This window comes from Phocoena sinus, chromosome 10 (genome assembly GCF_008692025.1).
Source record: "Phocoena sinus isolate mPhoSin1 chromosome 10, mPhoSin1.pri, whole genome shotgun sequence".
NCBI classification, from domain to species: Eukaryota; Metazoa; Chordata; class Mammalia; order Artiodactyla; family Phocoenidae; genus Phocoena; species Phocoena sinus.
This window is the reverse complement of record NC_045772.1, coordinates 70,812,685-70,835,040: the sequence shown is the minus strand read 5'-3', so window position 1 is coordinate 70,835,040 and position 22,356 is coordinate 70,812,685. Positions and strand designations below refer to the sequence as shown.

General features: G+C 39.0%; 1 protein-coding gene across 4 annotated transcripts in view; it reads right to left on the bottom strand.

The window, feature by feature from the left end:
* YAF2 (YY1 associated factor 2) overlaps positions 1–20,491 on the bottom strand; it is a 66,035-nt gene extending 45,544 nt beyond the window's left edge. For 2 of the 4 annotated variants that reach the window (XM_032646215.1, XM_032646217.1), the window contains exons 1-2: positions 20,331–20,479; positions 19,769–19,894 (exon numbers count right to left, since the gene is read on the bottom strand). In XM_032646215.1, coding sequence (XP_032502106.1) covers positions 19,769–19,793 — 25 coding nt within the window. In that variant the 5' untranslated portion in view covers positions 19,794–19,894; positions 20,331–20,479. Of the gene's footprint in view, positions 1–17,922; positions 18,184–19,768; positions 19,895–20,330 lie in introns of those variants that run through there. The other 2 variants (XM_032646218.1, XM_032646214.1) reach the window with 2 other exon arrangements.
* Between the last annotated feature and the right edge of the window lie 1,865 nt (positions 20,492–22,356).

Genomic DNA, 22,356 nt, shown 5'->3' with positions numbered 1-22,356 from the left:
TTCGTGGTAAATCCTGGACTTGAAATCCTTTAGCAGTGTAATAAAATTCAACATTATACATATATTCACACATATTTCAGTGACATTATTGATGGTTCATAAATATGGGGGGATATGTGTACCTCAGTTAACCAAAATAAGGTCAAAAGTGAATTATACACTTACTTACTAAATAATGTTATTTACAGAAACTGTCATCCTTTTTTGCTCCTTAAACAGCTCATCAGATAATCCGTTTCTTAATTAAATTTTCCTTTCCTTCAGCCTTATCCACTACTTAGCTCTACATGAACCCATAAAGAAACAAACAAAAAGAGTACTATTTTCTTAACATAAATTAACCTAAAATCAAGATGGAAAAAACTGTATTTATCTGTAAAATAGGGGTAACAGCAGAACCTACTTCACAGAGCAATTGTGAGGATTAAATTAATAAAAATATAAGTAATGAATTTAAAAACCATGCCTGGAATCTAACCATATATCAAATTGTAACATAACCACCCAGAAATTGAATTATTTTCAAATGATTTTATATATCTTTAAAGAACTATTAAAAAATTCTAAGTTTAGAGATTTAGTGTTTGTATTAATTTTGGTACAGTTGGCTCTCTTTATCCAGGGGTTCTGCATCCACAGATTCAACCAACCATACATCAAAAATATTCGGAAAAAAAATTCTACAAAGTTCCAAAAAGCAAAACATGCTAACAACTATTTACATAGCACTTATATTGTATTAGGAATTATAAGTAACCCAGAGATGATTTAAAGTATATGGGAGGATGTATGCAGGTTTATGTTTAACTCCTACACCATTTTAGTAAGGGACTTGAGCATCTTCAGATTTTGGTAACCAAGAGGTCCCAGAACCAATCCCCCATAGATTCCAAGGGATGACTGTACTATATTTTGAGACTATATTCTTTATATTGCAAGATAAAGAAAATAAGTAATTTATGGTATTGATTAGGAATCACGATGTGCAGCATGAAAGAGATACAAGAACACATGAATATTAAAAGTGCAAATACCACTTATACAAAAATACATATAATTTGGAAATAGTTAAGAAACATTCTAGACAGTAGTTACTAAGTAAATCACTATCATTATCCTACCAATATATAAATTATATCTGCTAATATTACAAAATCAGTCATTCCATTAGATTTACTAGTAAAGAAAGCTTCTTAGACCATTAAAGTTGCCAGAAACATTTATACAAATCATTTTCAATGTTCCAATACCCGATTTTTATTTATAAGCTAGAATTTTAGAACTGCAACTGCTGACAAATTCTAAAAGTATGAGAAAAATAGTACATATTCATGTTCTTGACTGACATTAGACAGTAAAGATACTAATATTCAATCTGTTCAGAAATGAACAGACTGAAGTGGAGGGATGCTAGCAGGTAAGCTCTAGGTCCCTAGAACCACTGCTCTGGACAGAACAGCTCTCCATTTATCTATTTTATATTTTGGGTTTCCTCCATAAGCCTCCCTTTCAGGAAAGAATTCTGCAACAACCACAAAAAGTTTTAAACTTTAAAGGACCATGTGATGAGCAGCCTTTTAAGATGGTCCACAATGATCCCACCTCCTGATATGCACGCCCTTCTGTATAATCTCCTCCATCTGAGTATGGGCTGGATTTAGTGACTCACTTCTAAGGAACAGAATTTGGCAGAAGTAATGGATGTCACTCCCAAAATTAGGTTATAAAAAGACAGTGGCTCCCATTTTGGTGACTTTCACCCAGATATCTTGCTTTGGGGTAAGCAAGCTGCCATGTTGTGAGCAGCCCCATGGACAGGCCCATATGACCAATAAATTAATGTATCTGGCCAACAACCAGAGTCCTGAGGCCTGCCAACAGCTGGAAGCAGGTATTCTAAGGCCTGCTGACAACCCTGAGTGAGCTTAGATGTGGATCCTCCCTCAGTTGAGCCTGAGAGATCTTGAGCCAGAACCACCTGCTAAACGGCTTCTGAATTCTTTTTTTTTTTTTTTTTTTTTTTTTTTGGGGTACACGGGCCTCTCACTGTTGTGGCCTTTCCCGTTGAGGAGCACAGGCTCAGGACGCGCAGGCTCAGCGGCCATGGCTCATGGGCCCAGCTGCTCCGCGGCACGTGGGATCCTCCCAGACCGGGGCACGAACCTGTGTCCCCTGCATCGGCAGGCGGACTCTCAACCACTGCGCCACCAGGGAAGCCCCGGCTTCTGAATTCTTGACAAGGAAGGAAAGAAGCAAGAAAGGAAGGAAGGGAGAGAGGGAGGGAGGGAGAGAAGATAATAAATGCTGATTGTTTTTGGCCACTGAGCTTTGTGGTAACTTGTTATAAAGCAACAGGTAACTAATATGGAAAGCATTACAAAGTAATTAGTATTAAGCTAAAAGTTGCAAAGTGACTATTAATTAGGTTCCTAAAAAGGAACTCACAGAAAATATGAGTTAATGAGTGGGGGCCCAATTTGGAATTTGGTTCTTGGTTTTTAGGTCCAAAAATTCAACCTAAAGCTAAAGCAGGTAAGATTCAACTGAACTATACCAACCAACCTCCTCAAACTGATTAATAAACCACACACCACCTTCCAGGGCATTTCCTTCCCAACAAATCTGGACGGAACCAAAGCATTACAAAGAATTGCATAATGCACACAGTCTAAGTGTGCAGCAGCCCTGAAAACTGGTTGTTGTGTCTACAAGCTACTTTTTTTAACTGAAATTTTTTAAAGTTTAAGATGCAGTTAACTTAAATATAAAGCAGCCTACATTACTACAACTCCAGAATAAAGCACCATTCTAGCAACCGCCAAATAACCTCTCTCACTTCCTACCACCTCCTGTACTATGCTAAACACTAACCAGTTGGCTGTGTGGTTTTTCTTTTTATATTATTTTATGCTCTAGTCATTCTTCCTAAGGATACCTTAATCACATTAATTGATCTTCAACAATATTTTGATCTCCCTAATTTGACAAATACCCTAGTCCCATAATTAAGCACCACATTTTATAAACCATATCTTAAAATGGGATACTTCTGTAGAAAAGTAATATCCTCTATTCTTAATAGTTTCTAGTTCAAGGAAACATTTTCCTGATCCTAGTCCAAAATGTGAGAAGCATTAGTCCTTCATTAGTTAATTATAGTTAGTATCCAAGTTAAAGATTGGTTGGCCAAAAGGTTTGGTTTTTTTTCCATAAGATGGCTCTAGTAGCACTTAGTTGTCTTTAACTTCATTCGAAACAATTTTGTTAGACTGTATGTGACAGCTGTCATATCAGCGTGCATTTTAAAAAAAGACTTATCAAATTGGTGAATTTCTGTGTAGCCAATTTTTTTTTTTTTTTTTTTTTGGTGGTACGCGGGCCTCTCACCGCCGTGGCCTCTCCCGCTGCGGAGCACAGGCTCCGGACGCGCAGACTCAGCGGTCATGGCTCACGGGCCCAGCCGCCCCGCGGCACATGGGATCCTCCCGGACCGGGGCACAAACCCGCGTCCCCCGCATCGGCAGGCGGACTCTCAACCACTGCGCCACCAGGGAAGCCCCTGTGTAGCCATTTTAATACTGAAGATGGAAGAAAATAAGCAACATTTTCGGCATATTATGTTTTATTATTTCAAGAAAGGTAAAAACGCAACTGAAACACACAAAAAAGATTTGTGCAGTTTTCTGAAGTTTCATGCTGGAGATTTCTCACGGGACGACGCTCCACGGTCAGGTAGACCAGCTGAAGTTGATCAAATCGAGACATTAATTGAGAACAATCAAGGATATACCACGCGGGAAATAGCCAACATACTCAAAATATCCAAAGTAAGCATTGAAAAACATTTGCACCAGCTTGGTTATGTTAATCGTCTTGATGTTTGGGTTCCACGTAAGTTAAGTGAAAAAAACCTTCCTGACCGTATTTCCACATGAGATTCTCTACTGAAACATAATGAAAACATTCCGTTTTGAAAACAAATTGTGACAGGCAATGAAAAGTGGATACTGTACAATAATGTGAACAGAAGAGATTGTGGGGCAAGTGAAATGAACCACCACCAACCACACCAAAGGCCGGTCTTCATCCAAAGAAAGCGATGTTGTGTATATGGTGGGATTGGAAGGGAGTCCTCTAATATGAGCTCCTTCTGGAAAACCAAACAATTAATTCCAACAAGTACTGCTCCCAATTAGACCAAGTGAAAGCAGCACTCGACAAAAAGCGTCTGATATTAGTCAACAGAAAACGCATAACCTTCCATCAGGATAACACAAGACTGTGTGTTTCTTTGATGACCAGGCAAAAACTGTCACAGCTTGGCTGAGAAGTTCTGATTCATCCGCCGTATTCACCAGACATGGCACCTTCAGATTTCCGTTTATTTCAGTCTTTACAAAATTCTCTTAATGGACAAAATTTCAATTCCCTGGAAGACTGTAAAAGGCACCTGGAACAGTTCTTTGCTCAAAAAGATAAAAAGTTTTGGGAAGACAGAATTACGAAGTTGCCTGAAAAATGGCAGAAGGTAGTGGAACAAAAGGGTGAATATGTTGTTCAATAAAGTTCTTGGTAAAAATGAAAAATATGTCTTTTATTTTTACTTAAAAACCAAATGCACTTTTTGGCCAACCCAATACACAAAAATAACAGCTAACAATACTCTGAATGTCAACAATTATGTCAACACGATAAGGAAATCAATCTTTTACTTTGCAGTTTCAAATTCTTTTTCTCACCTTTTCTGACCATAATATTAAAATTAATCTAATGAGATTCTAAGCCCTGTATTAATTTTCAAATCAATTCTTAACAACTATCTCTAAAACATAAGTGCATATTCTTGATGTAAAACAGTTATTTATTTTTAAATAAATTTATTTATTTTATTTTTATTTTGGCTGCACTGGATCTATGTTCCTGCACGTGGGCTTTCTCTAGTTGCGGCAAGCGGGGGCTACTCTTCATTGCATTGCGTGGGCTTCTATTGCGGTGGCTTCTCTTGTTGCAGAGCACAGGCTCAGTAGTTGTGGCACACAGGCTTAGTTACTCCGTGGCATGTGGGATCTTCCCGGACCAGGGCTCAAACTCATGTCCCCTGCACTGGCAGGCAGATTCTTAACCACTGCACCACCAGGGAAGTCCTGTAAAACTGATTTATAAAACAATGGCAAATTTTTCTAATATAATAAGTTTCAAATAGTCTGATGTCAACAGTAATAGTGCAACCTACTGACTATATTCTAAATAATAACTTTGTTATTCAGCACTCATAAAATCTGAATTATGGATATTAAGTTAAATGAACTTATACTTCTCAAAAGAGATAACCCACAAGTGGGCTTATCAGAGCTTGTCTAGCATGGCATTAAAAGGTCACAAAATTATTTTTTGCCTTAAGAAAAATCTGAATCATGGGGCTTCCCTGGTGGCGCAGTGGTTGAGAGTCCGCCTGCCGATGCAGGGGACACGGGTTGGTGCCCCGGTCTGGGAAGATCCCACATGCTGGGCCTGTGAGCCATGGCCACTGAGCCTGCGCGTCCAGAGCCTGAGAGACCACAAGAGTGAGAAGCCCGCGTACCGCAAAAAAAAAACACAAAACATGGATCACATCAAATCCCATATACTCCACAATGACTACCACTTTACAGACCAAATATACTGTACAGTTTTACGAAAAGTGCTGTGATTTGCTTGGTTAGCTGACCTAATGGTAGGATTCATTCCTTCTAAAAACAGAAGATAAGGACTTCTTCGAACTATACACGCTCCCTCACAATTAACTATGCAGTTTTCCAAGAAAGCGGTCCAAGTTGTTGTACTTACCACTTAAAAAATTCTTGATACCAACATGGACCCAATTTTTAAAATTAATTTTATTAATTTCTATAACCAGGAGTTACCTGTAAAAGTAGAGGCTTGGTGATATTTAGATAAGAATGCTCTAGATCATTAGAGCACTCTTCCTTGAAACAAGTTAGTTAGTAACATAATTTTACTCATCTCCTGACCTACCATTATTAATCTCCTTTATTAGATATAATTTAGAACTGTTGTAACTACCATGGAAAGCTTAGTGCAAGCACTATGCAGGATTATAATCTTGTTACAATTTAAAATATAAATGTTAATGCAACACTTGTTAAAATAAACATTACACAGAATGCAAAGGAAAAAATTAAGATTCTGATGAAAGTAAAAGCCATTTGCCATGGCCAACCACATCCCCTCCTTTTGAAAATATTCTCTTCCCTCTATTCCCATAACATTACACTCTCCTGGGCTTCTCACTCCCTACTTAATTTTTCTTTCTCCTCTATTTCTTTCTTCATCTTTGTAGGATTCTCTTCCTCCACCACCACAAGGAAGTGATGATGTTTCTCAAGTTTCTGTCCTGGATTCTCTTTTCTCATGCTGTTCTATCTATTCTCTCCTTGATCTGTCTTGATCTGTCTCACTCCCATGGCTTCAATTTGGTCATGTATGCTGATGACTAACAAACATGTATTTATAGCCCTGATCTCCTTCCTAAGCTTAAGCCCCACATATCCAACTGCCTCATAGATCCCCCTTCTCAGATTTCTCTCAGATGCTTGAAATTCAACAAACCTAAAAGTGAACCACTACCTTCCCCAAAACCTGTCCTTCCTCTTGTTTCCGGTCAGTGACAAGTACCACCATTTACCTAGCTGCATAATTAAGCCAGAATCCTGGGATTTATCCTTGATTCTTCCCTCTCTAAAACCCAAATTCCTATCTCTCACAACCATATCCAACCATCCATCAAGTCCTATACATTTTCTACTAAACATATCTAGAATCCATTCACTTCTCTCTCCTACTGGCATTATCCTTGTTTGGGCCACTACTGTCTCTTGCCTAGACTACTGCAACAGCTTCCACCAAATAGTTTCTCTACCGCTAGTTAAGATTCAACACAATAATCACAACTTAGAATAAAATGCTACTTGCTGTGGTTTCAACTATGTATTGTGTCGATGACAAAAGAAAACATTTTTTAAACTGCTGAAAAAATTGAGTATGAAGGTAATTTAGGTTGACACAAGTTCTTTTATGAAGTAAATGGGTATAATTTGACATACTCTACCCAACTCACAGGCCCATGAAATGAAATGAAATGATGTAAATGTTCCTTAAAAACAAGTGGAAAACAGTTTAAAGCAACAACAGAATCAGATAAATGATAAAGAGACTTTGCAGTTCGGTTAAGCATTGTCAGTACCTAGGCAAGACAAAATGACAGACACTGGGATTTTTTATTAATATCATTTACAATTATTACCATTATTATTAACTAAAAACTATGTTAAGTTCCTTACATCATTTATCACATTTAATCATCACCACAAAGCCCTATGGTTAGATGACCATACATGGCATGGTGGGGATTTAAACTAAAATGTGATTCTGGACCGGTCGCACTACTCTCAAGGAGATTACAGTTCAGGGAAGGAGAGAGAAACAAAATTAAATATTTTCAATACACTGTGTAAACATAATCATCACATTTTGCACAGAATGCTTTACGAGTAATTGAAAGGGCATTCATTCTGGCCTATGGATAAAGAAATGCTTCTTGAGAGAGATGATGCCTTGAGCAATCATAAAGAATAAGAAAGAAACTGTGGAGGATAAGAGAGTACAAAGCAGAGGAAATAATATAAACAAGACACTGTGGCCTAAAAAAGACCATGACCATGCCGTCTGACCATCCAACCTTGAAAGCAGACTTACTCTTTAACTCTGACAAATAGTTTAAAAAAAAAAAAACAAAAAAACGCTGCTTTTAACTATTCAATTCTTAAGTCTATATACACTGCTTACCACTATTACACTACCAAAGTACTTTCTAGATGTAAAAACTTTTACTGGTAAGGCCCAAATGTTTATGTGACAGTACACATCAGCTTAACACACACACACACACACACACACACACACACACACACACACACACACATATGAAGGGAAGAGAAGAAACAGGCAGAGAGGGAGGAAAGGAGGGTAAGAGGGTGAAAATATCCCTGAAGCAATTTGTGGAAGTATTATTTTTTAGTAGAAAACACTTCTTATGTTCTGGTTTTGTCAGTCACCCACTAGAATCCACACATTTGACAATAGATAGTGTTATATATGGAAGTCTATTAATATATTACCACTCATCTATTTCACTGTTTCAGCTAATATTTTTTGAGGACTTACTGTATGCCAGGCACTGTGCCAAGTACTTTACAAGAATTATCTCATTTAATCCTCACAACAACACTTGGTTATTATCATCTCCATTTTACAACTGAAAAAACTGAGGCTCAAAGTTAGTAACTTTCACAAGTTCACATAGCCAGTAAGTGGTGAGACTAATATATAAGCACAAATAGTTGAGCTCCAGAATCAAAATTCTTCACCACCATACTACATAATTGCAAGCAACTCATAAATATTGACATTCTTTTCTTTTTCCTGCTTTCCATTATCATGAGTACACATAAAAATTAAAAACAAATACACAGTGGAAAAATAAAACTAGATATATTTTCCTGCACTAAAAACATGTATAATGAACTCCTACATAAGTGGAAGATGGCAAGACTACAATTAAAATGTAAATTACCAAGGAATATTACAGAAAAGTGCTGTGTGAATCAGAGACATTAAGTTTACGAAAAGTTGGCAACAAGGGAATACTGAACAAATTTGATTACCACATTCATATAGATGATGAAATAGCTTAAGTTTTATCAAAAAGTACAATTTGATGACATTATGAATTTAAAATATTTTTCATCTGTAAGTTGTACTGCTCATTACTCATCTAATCAATGATTATAGAGCCCTGGGCCTTATCACCCTTGGTCTTAAAAAAGAAAGCAAAATGTCTAAGAAGATGGGTGAGAAAAAAGGAAAGGAACAGGGAAGGAGGGAGAAAGAAAAAAGGCTTTTCAAAGGGAAAAGCTTCCAATCTCCCCACCATTATACAAAACTCATTATTAGCTCTTCCCTTTGAAATGTGAGGCTAAGAAGTCCAGTCACAATTAATCCAGGCTGTGCTGAGCAGAATTTGAGTGGTAGAAGGCTAAATGGACGGAACAGGGCAATGATTCCCCCCAAAAAAAGGTTTTAATAGCAAAACTCATTTAGGAAATGAAAATTAAGAGAAATCCTAACAAACAAAATGTATAAGAGCATAGATGATCTGGCTGAAGTGCAGTGTGGGAACACAAAGTCCCACTTGTTTGCTCCCATTGGCAGCCACTGAGATAATTTCAGATCTCGGGGCTCCAAAGAGCACAATTCAAAACCTCTGGGCCCTTTTGAGGGAAGGACAGCTCTCTCTATGCCAAGAAACCTGTTACTTGATTCTTACTGGCAAACCCGTCTCCTCCTTACTCCCTTATTTCCTGCAACTTGCTCTCTCACAAGAGGCTTCCCAAAGCTGGCCCTGAAAGAACAGTACGGCTAAAGGAATGGATGGCTGTGCGTTCAATGCTGTGCTAACATCTCTCTGGCCTGAGAGATGTTATGATGGTGGGCTTTCTTATTTTCCTCCTTACACTTTAGTATCTTCAATGAACATGTAATACTTCTATCATCAGAAAAAGAGTTATTATCTTAAAGAAATAAATAATTCTATCACCCATGCCCAGGTTACTTACGTTCACACTTGAAACTACTACTTTATTAAGATTTACCTAAAACAGGAAAGATTTTCTAGTAAATAAAGGAATGAGAACATTTTAGAAAGTAGGCTAGGAGACTCTGGGCCCTGGGTAGACAAAAAGTAAATAAAAAAAAGGATGGAGAAAGATGAAAAAACGACCAAAACAACTTTGCCTACTTTACAAATACACACAGAGCTCTACTTCCTGAGTAACTACTTCTCTGGCATTGAATATAATCTACTTGCTGCTGTTTTAGGTTGATCATTGCTAGTATATACTATAAAGAATGATATTGTGTAAAAGAACCCTGATCAGACTATAAAATATGTAAAGGTGAAGTGATTTAGCTCATGTCTAAAAACTGTCAGAGAACTGTACAAATTTTTTATCATACACACACATTCACATATAGTCTAATTTGTTATACTATCAGAGATTCCTAGAATTTATATCACAAGTAAAAGAGGGAAATAATATTTACTGGGGTTTTTCTCCTAAGAAATACAATGATATCAAAGAAGTCAAGATATACAGCACAATAAACGTTATTGTAAAACACATCAAAATGAAGTTTGACATTTTAACTTCAAAAATATTTCTTAAAATAGAGAAAACAACCGACCGTCATTTTGTTTTTCATTCACTATAGTGCTAGCCCAGATTTTTAACATAAGTTCTTATATCAGTTGTAAGTAGTAGGTTTAATGTTAGTTCTCAAGATGTACAGCACTAGATGCAGGTATAATGAAATTTACAAGAAGAAATCCTTAAGAAGTTACTTGCTACAAATTTGAATGCTACCAAAGCAAGGTAATAAAAAGGACTTAGAAATCCAAACATTTGAATCTAGCACTAACCAGCTATTGACCTTGAAGAGCTCAATCTTTCCAGGCCTGTTTTCTTACTTGTCAAGAGGCTACTAAGCTAGAGCCATGAGTCCCAACAAATAGAAAAGACCTCACCCAGCAGATTGCTATGCATTACCTGGCAGTTCTCTTAATACTGCAGGACAGCAAGAATCCTCCAGAGTTGAAAATCCCAGAGGAAAGGGTTTGGAAACAATAGCGGCCTCAACAATTTCAGAAGTTTATATAATAACATCTTTACCCCATACCCCTCAAGATCTTCCCCCTGAAAATTATCTTATCTCTACCACTAAGGTTTCAAGAAATAAAAAATAGCCTGTCTCAGAAAATGACTAAACACTTTGGAAGCTCTTAAAAGGTTCCTTCCAGCTCTAAAATTCTCAGTAATTCTGTAAATTTCCATAATAAACAACATTACAGAACAAAATGCCTACTGAATCTTTTTTTTTTCTTTTTTTTTTTTTGCGGTACGCAGGCCTCTCACTGTTGCGGCCTCTCCCGTCGCGGAGCACAGGCTCTGGACGTGCAGGCTCTGCGGCCATGGCTCACGGGCCGAGCAGCTCAGCGGCTTGTGGTGTCCTCCCAGACCGGGGCACGAACCCATGTCCCCTGCATCAGCAGGCGGACTCTCAGCCACTGCGCCACCAGGGAAGCCCCCCTACTGAATCTTTTAAAACAGATGATTATCAACCACAGGTCATATATAATAAAAGGTAGAGATTTTAGCAATCATGAAAGCCAATGAACAAAACACTGTTAAGTGTTCAGTAAATATTTGTTAAATGAATAATTTAGTTTCAAAGTCACAATGACATAATAATATTTTACACACTTGTAAAACCACTAACATTACAAGTTATAAAAGATAATTATTTAAGGCAAATGTGTCTTTAAAAAAAAAAACACCTAAGGTTTCATTGAATGAAAACTTGATACCCCACAGAATGCTAATCTTTCTACCAAAGTATGTTGGCCAGATATCTAACCTTGAAGGAAAGAGGAATAAGTAAAGAAACCTAGAATAAGCATGTGCAGAATTCTAGAATTTTGTTCACTTCTGATAATTTATTTCCAATAACTCACACATGTATATAGGAGGGTTCTTTTCCAAATAATGACTTAACCTGTATCAGAATTGCAACTTTTTCAAAGCTTATTTAAAAAAAAATAATAATAACTTCCTTTCTAATACCTATATTCCTCTTTCAACAAACCTTTACTGAACACCTATTATTTCCCAGGCACTTGGTTAAACATCTTCGAAAAAGATAATGAAAAACTCATATTCCTCTTAAGAAGCTCATAACGAGAGTAAATGCATACATCTAACAAAACCATAGTATGCTAAATGATAGAATAAAGGTAAGCATCACAAATTGACTTTGAGGAACTAATTCCAGGAAGAGAATACAGCCATCCTCCTCTCTCTGGCTAATTTGTCCCATTGAGAGAGAATACTCAGCTTCATGAGAAAGACAAAATCAACTCTGGGTTTATGAGGAAATGCTGAAGTTAGATAGAGATCACAATCAGAGATATCAACAAAAAACACAAAGGAATGCAAGTTTGGGATGGGCTTAGGAGAATGTCACAGGGACTAGATATGTGAGCTGGATCTTGAAGAATAAGCAGTTAACGAGCAAGGCAAAGTAACAAATTCTAGAAAGATATCAATGACTAATCTTTTTAGCTTAACTGAACAATTAGAAATAATAAAGAAGCACAAGATGAGGGAAAATTCTTTTTTCAACGTCTGCCTATTTCTATAGTTATACAGGTGTCTAATTTGTACAATTGATTTATCTTTGAAAGTAACATGTTCATAGATAACATAATACTGTCTCAATCATAAGGTAAAAATTACTTCCATTTGAATTATAATTAAATTTAATTCATTCCATTAATTTTAAATTCAGTGTAGTTCAAATGCAAAATCTGAATTTTAAACTATTTTTCAATTAAACAATCTCAAATACTACAAATCTATGTTTAATATATTTTAGTTTTTGATAGGCTCTTGACATCAACTATTTTAACTTTAAATATCATTTAACAGAGAACCCACAATTTAATCGAGTAATAAAATATATTTTATAATATGCTGTACTCTTTCATGACTTCAGTAGTTTAGGAGAAATACTTCTCATTTTCAGCTATACTAAGTAAATTTCAGTAATCTAAATAACAAGACCTAAAGAAAATGTTGTGAGGTAATAAATACACAATTTTCCAAAGTTATACCTTAAAAATGCTAAGGTATTCATGTACAATGTCATCCTTGAAATAATGCTACAACATGAAACTTATATAATGTTATATGTCAATACAAAAAATGATAAAGCTAAAAATGTTCTAAAACTGAGATAAAAGTTTTATTTTCTCTTGTACACATACATGCTTTTGAGAATGTGTATAAGAATAAAATATGGGCTTCCCTGGTGGCGCAGTGGTTGAGAGTCTGCCTGCCAATGCAGGGGACACGGGTTCGAGCCCTGGTCTGGGAAGATCCCACGTGCCACGGAGCAGCTGGGCCCGTGAGCTACAGATACTGAGCTCTGCGCGTCTGGAGCCTGTGCTCCGCAGCAAGAGAGGCCGCGACAGTGAGAGGCCCGCGCACCGCGATGAAGAGTGGCCCCCGCTTGCCGCCACTGGAGAAAGCCCTCGCACAGAAACCAACACCCAACACACCAAAAAAAAAATAAATTAAAAAAAAAATTTAAAAAAAAAAAAAAAAAAAAAAAAAAAAAAAAAAAAGAATAAAATATGGTAAGACGTGCTAAGTTCTTTATGTTTTTATTTAATCATCAAAATAATCAAATACTGTGTTATAAAAATACTATTCCCGTGTTTAAATACTCAGAATCACTCATCTCAGTTACTCATCTAACTGTAAAAATTGTGCTTTTAATCAAATAACACAGTATCAAAATATGAAGCAAAATTGTGAAAATAAAAATAATGCTGAATCAATAAATACCTACAAATTATGGACAAAATAATCTGGTAATATTGTTACAAATATAATCTCAAAAGTTATTGGAGGGCTTCCCTGGTGGTGCAGTGGTTGAGAGTCCGCCTGCCGATGCAGGGGACACGGGTTCGTGCCCCGGTCCGGGAAGATCCCACATGCCGTGGAGCGGCTGAGCCCGTAAGCCATGGCCGCTAAGCCTGCGCATCCGGAGCCTGTGCTCCACAACGGGAGAGGCCACAGCAGTGAGAGGCCCGCGTACCGCCAAAAAAAAAAAAAAAAAAAAAAAAAGGCTGCCAACATCAAATACTGCTGAGGTGACATGGAAAGAAGACTGAGATTAGGTCCCTGAGTTTAACAACTAGGTCACTAGGTTATATCAGAGCTCTCACTCAACAAAGGATAAAGGAAAGGGAAAGAATGCCTGCCGAAGTAAACCTGCTGTATACAGAAACCAAAGCTAATAAGACTCTATGCCAATAGTGTATCAACTTTTTGCTCTCAGGAACTCTTCACACTCTCAAAAGTTAAAAGAGCTTTTGTTTATCTAGGTCTTATCTAAATCAAGAAATAAATTACTATATCGAAAATAAAAACAGAAAAAAACTTAAATATACATTGTTTCATTTTTTTAAAATCATATTTTAATATAAGTAATATACTTTTATGAGAAAACCCTATATTTTCCAAAACAAAGATAACTTTGTGTGAAGAGTTGTAATTGTATATTTTTAGCTTAGAGGTACTCAACTACCCAGCTTAATAGAAGACATCTGGATTGTCATATCTGCTTCTGCATTCAATTTGTTGCAATGTGTTGTTTTGTTTCAAGAATATGAAGAAAATCTCGACTCCCACAACTATGTAGTTGAAAAAGGGAGGAGTATTTTAATAGGCTTTTCAGATAATTGTGGATATTCTTTGATACTAAATAAAAGCACAACAAAGAGCTGTTTCTCAAACGTTAGCTGCACATGAAATCTGGAAGCACGTCAATGAAGTTTTCATAGTGTTCCCTTAAAATCCATTGGTTTATTTTATACTTTGAGTGGATTATCTGTGCATGGTTTTGTAACATCATACATTGGTTACTGGGAAATACTGGTTTACTGAGTGATGCAAATTTTCCAAATGTTGACAAACCACATAATAAAATATCAGAAATTATATTCATTGATATAACCATCTGATCTCATCTTTAAACTACTAGGAAGCTCTTAAGCTCACTGTAGTAGTTACAAGTTTTCAAAAATTCTAATTTTCACTTGAAAGCTCAATTTTTATCATTGCCAACAAATATTATCAATTGTTTTCTCCGAAGTGACAAACTTACTGTGTTCATTTTTGAGAAAATTGCTAAATATCCAAGTCTGAATAACCACAGTTTGCCAGGCATTCTCTCAAATAAAAATAACGTTCTATGAAAAAAGCTAGTTCTGCTCAAAACTCAAACAACTACAAACAGCTCCAACTGCTCTCCCGCGACTCAACCACACTAGTTTGGTATGCAGCAGGAGTGCTTTACTTGTACTTCCCAGTTCATCAGACAGAATATTAAAAAAGACACAAGACTTGCTAAAATTAGTCATTTTTACTGCTTCATGAACAATATTCTTAAGTGAAACTAGCATTATTCTTACTGCATGTGCATGGTGGTGAAGATTACGAAGAATATAGCAATGTGGTGCTACTGCTTTGATTTATGCTAAAGAGCCAGCAGTTTTACTCACCATTGCCTCTGCACCACCTCTTCAAGTGTCAACACAGTGAAAAAGGCAAATAACATCTTAGTATGATTATGAACTCCCTAAAAGGTCCTCAGGGACCCTCAGGGTTCATCAGATCACACTCTGAAAACCACTACTATCCAAACACTAATCACTTTCAAAATTTCTCTTTAACAATGAACCCGTGTGACTACTCTAACCCAAGATGTAGAGAGAAAAACAAACCAACCAACCTCCTAGAATAAGGAGTCTCTGAACAACACCTGTGTGGTAGCTGGAAAGGCTCCTCAGGTAAGGGAGGCTCAGAACTCTGCATTCTGAAAAACAGACTGACTGAGATGGTCCGCAATTCTTTTCTCACATTCCCACACCAAGGGTCTAGGAGAATCTGTGCCAAGCCTCAAATTAGAAGACAGAAAGCAAGTATGACAAGACAACAATGATACTGGAAAAGAGTTTTATCAGATGATAACTGGTTTAATTTTCTTCAAAATGTGAATTTTATATTGTTTACTTCCATTTTATAGAAGCTGAAATAACTCATTCTTTTTAACAACAATCAGATCCTAACCATAATACCTGTTCAATTATAAACACTATTTCTTTTAACAAGAAAATTTCACCTCTTCAGCTCACACATAAAGATTTGCTAATACTACCTCATGTACAGAGTTGGTTACAATTCAAAGTGTTTCTGAATTCACAGCAAATCATAAAATTTTACAGAAGAAACAAACATCTATTTTGCCCACCACTGTATGTCTAGTACCTAGCTCAGCCCTCGTACAAAGACGTTCAATAAAAACTGCTGAATGTTGAAGTGGTTGAAATGAGACAAGAATTCACTGCCAGACTCCTAGTATAACACCTAGTACTCTTGCTAATATGTGAAATCTTTCTCATCGTTCTCTAACATAACATCTCTGAGAAACCTAAAGGGACTACTACAATTTATCCTGAGAAAATATAACATTACCTGTTACGCTTGAAATTACATTTGAAAGCCTGCTCTGGACTAGGTGTTTTATAGGTTCTCATTTAGATCACAGTTCAAAACCAAAACAAATAGCTCTAACATTTTCATTTTTAAGTATCTGCGATCTGAATTAAGCATTAATTTCTATTCCTATATGAAGTGGCAATAAGATACTAGTCTAACTCAATACATTGATTGTACTACCCTCACACACACTATACTAAATATTTCTTTTTCTCTGATGATTCAGAATGGTTCTTGATTTCTTAAAGTTTCTTAGGTTTATATTTGAGACACTTATTGTGTTAAAAGAATTTCAAATATAAAGATGAAGGAAATTGTGTAGTACCTTTGAAAATAATTGGCACTGTAACTTTTTCATTTTTACATTTTTCCTGTCAGTTTGACATTTATCATTGATTCTTTCACAAAAGCACATTGTAGAAAACTTCAGTTTTGAACTATCTAGTTATTTAGATTCTAGATTTTAAAAAAGATTAGTGAAATTTAAACTAAGGCCAGCAAGTACAAAATTAAAATTCAATCAGAGAAATGGCATACACTTAAAGAATATAATTTATCAATTTAGGAATTGAAGCTACTTCAAATCACATTTCATTTTGAAATACTGCTATCATTTCATTCCATACAGTTATTCTGCAGAAGAACATGACCTACCAGGGATATTGCCAAAGGAAAAGGTCATCTGTTGCAATATAAAGGATTTGAATCAGATATCCTTTAAACAAAAATGACTGTCAGAAAGACTTTAAAGGGAGGTCATGGGGCTTCCCTGGTGGCGCAGTGGTTGAGAGTCCGCCTGCCGATGCAGGGGACACGGGTTTGTGCCCCTGTCCGGGAAGATCCCACATGCCGCGGAGCAGCTAGGCCCGTGAGCCATGGCCGCTGAGCCTGCGCGTCCAGAGCCTGTGCTCTGCAACGGGAGAGGCCACAGCAGTGAATGGCCCGCGTACCACAAAAAAAAAAAAGAAAAAAGGGAGGTCATGGACTCCACCTTCTCTGGAGGTTTAAAAAGAAAAGATTTTTCAAATTTCTGGGATTGGCTTAGACTTGGCCTCACATATGGTGACTAAGACAAAATCAGTTCAAAGGTGAGTCTGACCCAAAGGATTCGAGTCCTGTTTGTCAGTCACAAAAACAAGTAATTAGCAAACTGCATCCCTGGGCTCTGCAGCTATCCAGTCCCTGCGTTAGTAATTGCCAACCTCATTCTTGAAATTACCCTAACTGCTAATTAACATGTCAGTCGTAGAGAATTATTTCTTCTAACTACTGAAACTTTTGCTTCTCCAGTGTTATGTAGCCCTTTAATCCTGTTTTTCTAATATTACCAGAGAGACAAATATTTTGTGGTGCAATCAATACCTGCCCTATTAACAGTGCCCTGTTCCATTGTTCTACCCAAACATGGATTCCACTCTGAATTTCAGAAACAACCAGAGAAAAATAACAGGTAACAGAGAAATTAGAGCTCTTAGGTTTAACTTAGGGCCAAAATCAAAAGAGAAGAGACAAATTCAGAGAGAGGAAGGAAGAAGCTGAGAGGGTCGTAGTGTAGAACACTTACTTTTAGGAACAGAGTGTCCCTTAGACTTCTGGTGAGTTGCCCAGAGCCTCTTCAGTTTCAATCCAAATGACAATGCTTCTCTGAGTCCTTCTCAAGTAATGTTTCCACCACTAAAAATTGGATCTATAAGAGCTCAGATGTACTGGTAAGAAATGTCAGGGGCCCCCATGTGGGCCTCAAGCCTCTTTTAAACTAGGCCCACTTCTCTGTCCTGGGCCAACTCCCCTGTGCACTATATTCCTTCTTCTTCCAGGTGCCAGGTATTCGGCCTGTTTCTTCTCTTCTGAGCTGCCACCACCTACTCTATTTCTCAGGGTTCCTCTAACCCCAAGACTGGCTGTGGAGTAGGACACCAGCTTCCCCCCTTCCTTGCTGTCCCTGCAAATAAACATACAGGCTCTTCTAGTTTCAGTATTTTTCTAGTGGCTACAAGAAAATAGAGAGGGAACAACAAAAAGCAACAATATCGCACCAGAGATTAAGATTATAAAAACTGTCTCCACATTAAAGTTCCTGCCTTTTCTGAAAATTGCTTATTGAGCGTTTAAAAAAGTACAAAGTACTAACATAGATATACAAATATAATCTAAGCCAAATCCAACCTTATATAGACTTAGAGATACAAAGATACTCTGCTTTTCAAAATACTTAAATCACGGGTCCAAAAATAGTTACCACATTCATTTTAGCAAATGGTACTTTTTTCTTTTTAGCATGTTCTGTTATATTCCCTTGAATTTAGCAGCTGTTTGAAAATTTGCTTTTTAAAGGACATGATTAAAATATTTAATATATTTTATCCAATGTAATGAGAATTAATATACGAAAAGCATATTGTGGTTTACAAAAAGACAGGTATGTCAAAAGCAGCTAGCTTCACTAAGCAGATCTTAAAATTTCAAGTTTTGACAACCATTTATGTGTTCACATTTAAAAATTTAATAAAATGCTGTAAATGGTGTTTAAAAATCTGGATATCTCATTTTTAGGAATCTAACTCCTACTGAATATATTTATTCCTCTAATGTTACTATTGTATAGCCCTTTTTAAAAACAACAGTATAACGCATTAGTATTCTCATGATAATCCAGTTTCTAACAGACTTTAATCTAGAGTATATGCCATCTAAATATTAGGCCATAAATCACAGTAACTAAGTGCTGGCAGATCAAGAATGCCACAGACTTTGAATTTCCTGAATGATTTTCTTTATCCACTTAATACACTTAAGTGGTTTTTTTGAAGACTCTTATCATACTGTAAGCTTACAATAAAATAAAGACCTAAAATAAGCAGAGATCATTTTATCCCATTTGTATAGTCTAACAGATTGCCATCTGATCAAACTAAAGATATTCACTTTCAGAAAAAATGTGTCCCTGTGACTGGGCTCACCTCCAACTATTTATTTATACAATATTAGAGGACCTGGGATTAAAAACACTACACAAACCCCTGATCTGACCCTTCCAGACGTCTATGTAAAAAAAAAGGAAGCTTAATCTGTTGTGGATTCTATAATCAGATACTTTTTTGAGGAACGACATTAAATTACATCTTTCGCTCCTAAAGGAGATTTCATGGTTTTTCTTTGATTCCTGCACACTAACACAACAATGCAGCCAACGTTATTACATCCGGACTGTGTAGTGGGGAAGGGGTGGGGGGCGGGGGGGCATTACACCCAGCGACACGAATTAAATCGCAGTAGCTAATGCCTCCCTTAAACAATTTATTCTCTCTTGGCAGCAAAAAACGTTCCAGCCTCTTCAATTACCCCTTACCGCAAAGCATCGCTTGGGTCGCGATCAATCTGACCCAGTTCCTATCGCGGCCACCACCTCAGGCTCGCCTCCGCCCGCCCGGTCTGCCAGTGTCACGGGAGGGGGCGGCGGCCGCAGGGGCGTCCTCGGCGCCGCGAGCCGGTGGGCAGGCGCCGCGCGGGGCAAGCCCGGGACTCACCGGGTGGAGGTGCCCTTCCGCACATCGCACATCATGCACTTGAAGGCCTCGGCGCTGTTCCGGAAGGTGCAGACGCTACAGTCCCAGTAACCCTCATCCGAGGACGGCTTCGGCTGCCGCTTCGGCCTGCAGAACACAACCCGGACACGACGCGGCGCGGGGTCACCAGCGGGCCGCGCCCGGGCCCCGCGGCCGCCCCCGCCTCGCCCCCCGCCCCAGTCCCGCGACCCCAGCCCTGCAGGCCCTCAGCGCGCCAGGCTCCGGCTCGAAGGGGGAAGGGAGTCAGGAAGGCGGGGGCGTGAGCCCGGCCGCAGCAGCAGCAGCAGCCGCCGCCGCCGCTACCGCCGCTCGGACACCCCGAGCTGCCGCTCCGGCCGCCGCCATCGCGACTCCATTGTGGGGCGGCCGGCGCCGGCCCCTCACGCGGCAGCGCTCGCGCAGCGGCGGCACCGCCCCCGTTTTCGCCCTGCTGCTCGGGCTGCGAGCGAGGCGGCCGCCCGAAGCCCGGCGCAAGGGCCCCGCCGCCTGCACAGTCCGGGCCGGGGGGCCCGGGCGCTGTTACCTGGTGGGGCTCTTCTTGTCTCCCATGGCTTGGCTACAAACGCACGCCGACAGTCGCCGCCGCGGCCGCTCTATTTGTCAATAAGGAGGATAATAAGACGGGCGGAAGCGGGCGGGGGAGGAGGGAGGGGGCGGGGAAGGCCGCACCGCCGAGCTCCGGAGCAGCCGCCGGATCCCACGCAACCTCCAGCTGTCGGGGAAACTCCTGCCTGGGCCACGTGACCCGCGCCCGCCAACCAGCGGCCGCGCCGGAGACTTCAAACGAGGCCAGCGCGGCCCAGCACTCGCGGCGAGTTCGCGGGCTGCCGCGTGGGGGTGGCCGCCGCAGCCTCAGGCGCGGTCACCGCCTCTCCGCCCGGTGCCGCCCGCTTCCTGTCGGCATCCTGGGAGCCCCTCCAGCGAGAGATGCTCTGTCATCCTGCGCGAAGCCTGGTCCAAGGCGGGGGCCGGCGTTCAGAGGTCAGCCCGACTCCGGAGCAGAGTGCGCGACTGCGGTCTCCAGGTAGAACCGCTTTCCGGGCCTGGGCGGTCCTTGGCGTCTCAGCCCCAGCCCGAAGGATACCCGGGGGCAGGCGGCAGCCACCAGTGAGCGCCATTGCTAGGTGCCTTAAGCCACTTGGTCTTGTGCACACAAATGCTCTACCAAGTAGGGATTGTCGCCCTTAATTTGGAGGAAACGAAACCGAGGCTCGAGAGGTTAGGTGACTTCCTCTATATTACCTAATTAGAAAAGGATAAAGCCAGGAATCTAACCCTGGTTTAATTCCAAATGCGCTCTTCTCGCCTCCCAGGCCTCTACAGTAGCTGCTTTAAAAAGAAACAACAACAAAAAACACTCCTAAAACCTTTTTTCTTCTTTGTAAATAACGAGATTGCATGTGCCCTGAACGTTGTTAAGAAAAGAACACTTTCCTCCCAGGTCTCATTACCGTAGCGTACTGGATGCCCTCGTGTTGTACTGGACTCTGGCAACCCATCCAACTGATCTCTGAAGCTCCAGCCCCACCTCCTCAATCTATTCAGTAATTCACAACCAGATTAATAATAAATGCAGGTAACATTATGTCACCACGCTGATCAAGAACTTTGCTAAAGCTCTGAGACTCCTTAGCCTAATAACACTTTTTACCACTATGTGCTGGCACTTGGTAAATCTCTTTACATAAATGCATGTTTTAAAGGGCTCAGAGTACTATGCAAATGTTCTCATCAACTAGCCTATCCCTACATTTGAAAGAAGGAATTTAGGGACCAGGTTAAATGTTTTCTTTAATGAACTGGCCAGGATTAGAGCTCAGATACCGCGTCAGTCTTTCACTAAGTCATGCTTGCTTTTTTTTTTTAATTGAAATATAGTTGATTTACAGTATTAGTTTCAGGTTACAGCATAGTGATTCAGTATTTTTACAGATTATACTCCATTATAAATATAACAAGATAGTGGTTATAATTCCCTGTGCTGTACAATATATCTTTGTTGCTTATCTACTTTATACATAGTAGTTTGTATCTATTAATCCCATACCCCTAATTTGTCTCTCCCTGCTTCCCTCTCGCCTTTGGTAGCAAGTTTGTTTTTTATATCTGTGAGTCTGTTTCTATTTTCAAGCCCTGCTTTCTGATTAACCAAATCAGGTTTGCAATCTACAGCCGTTTCTGAACTCATCGCACCATCTGTGTTTTTTGCAAGCATCGCTTCTTATGACTCAGACCTCAATTCAGAAACCCAGAAACCATGAGGAATATGATTGAGGAGAGCATACAGAGATCTAAGGCCTAGTCTTCAATCTCTCAGTAATGTAATGGTAAATTTAGGTAAGTCACTTCCTTTTTTCCATCTGTAAGATAAAGGAGTTAAAACTATTATCTCAATGCAGGTCCCTTCCAAGTCTAAGGTATTGTGATGTTTTTAAATTCCTCAGCTGGATGGATTATCAAGGAGATTAACAAAAATTGGCCTACTTGCAAAAGTGATGGCAACAAAGTATTTTTAAATCAGAAGAAAAGCAAATGGAGCACTCTAAAAA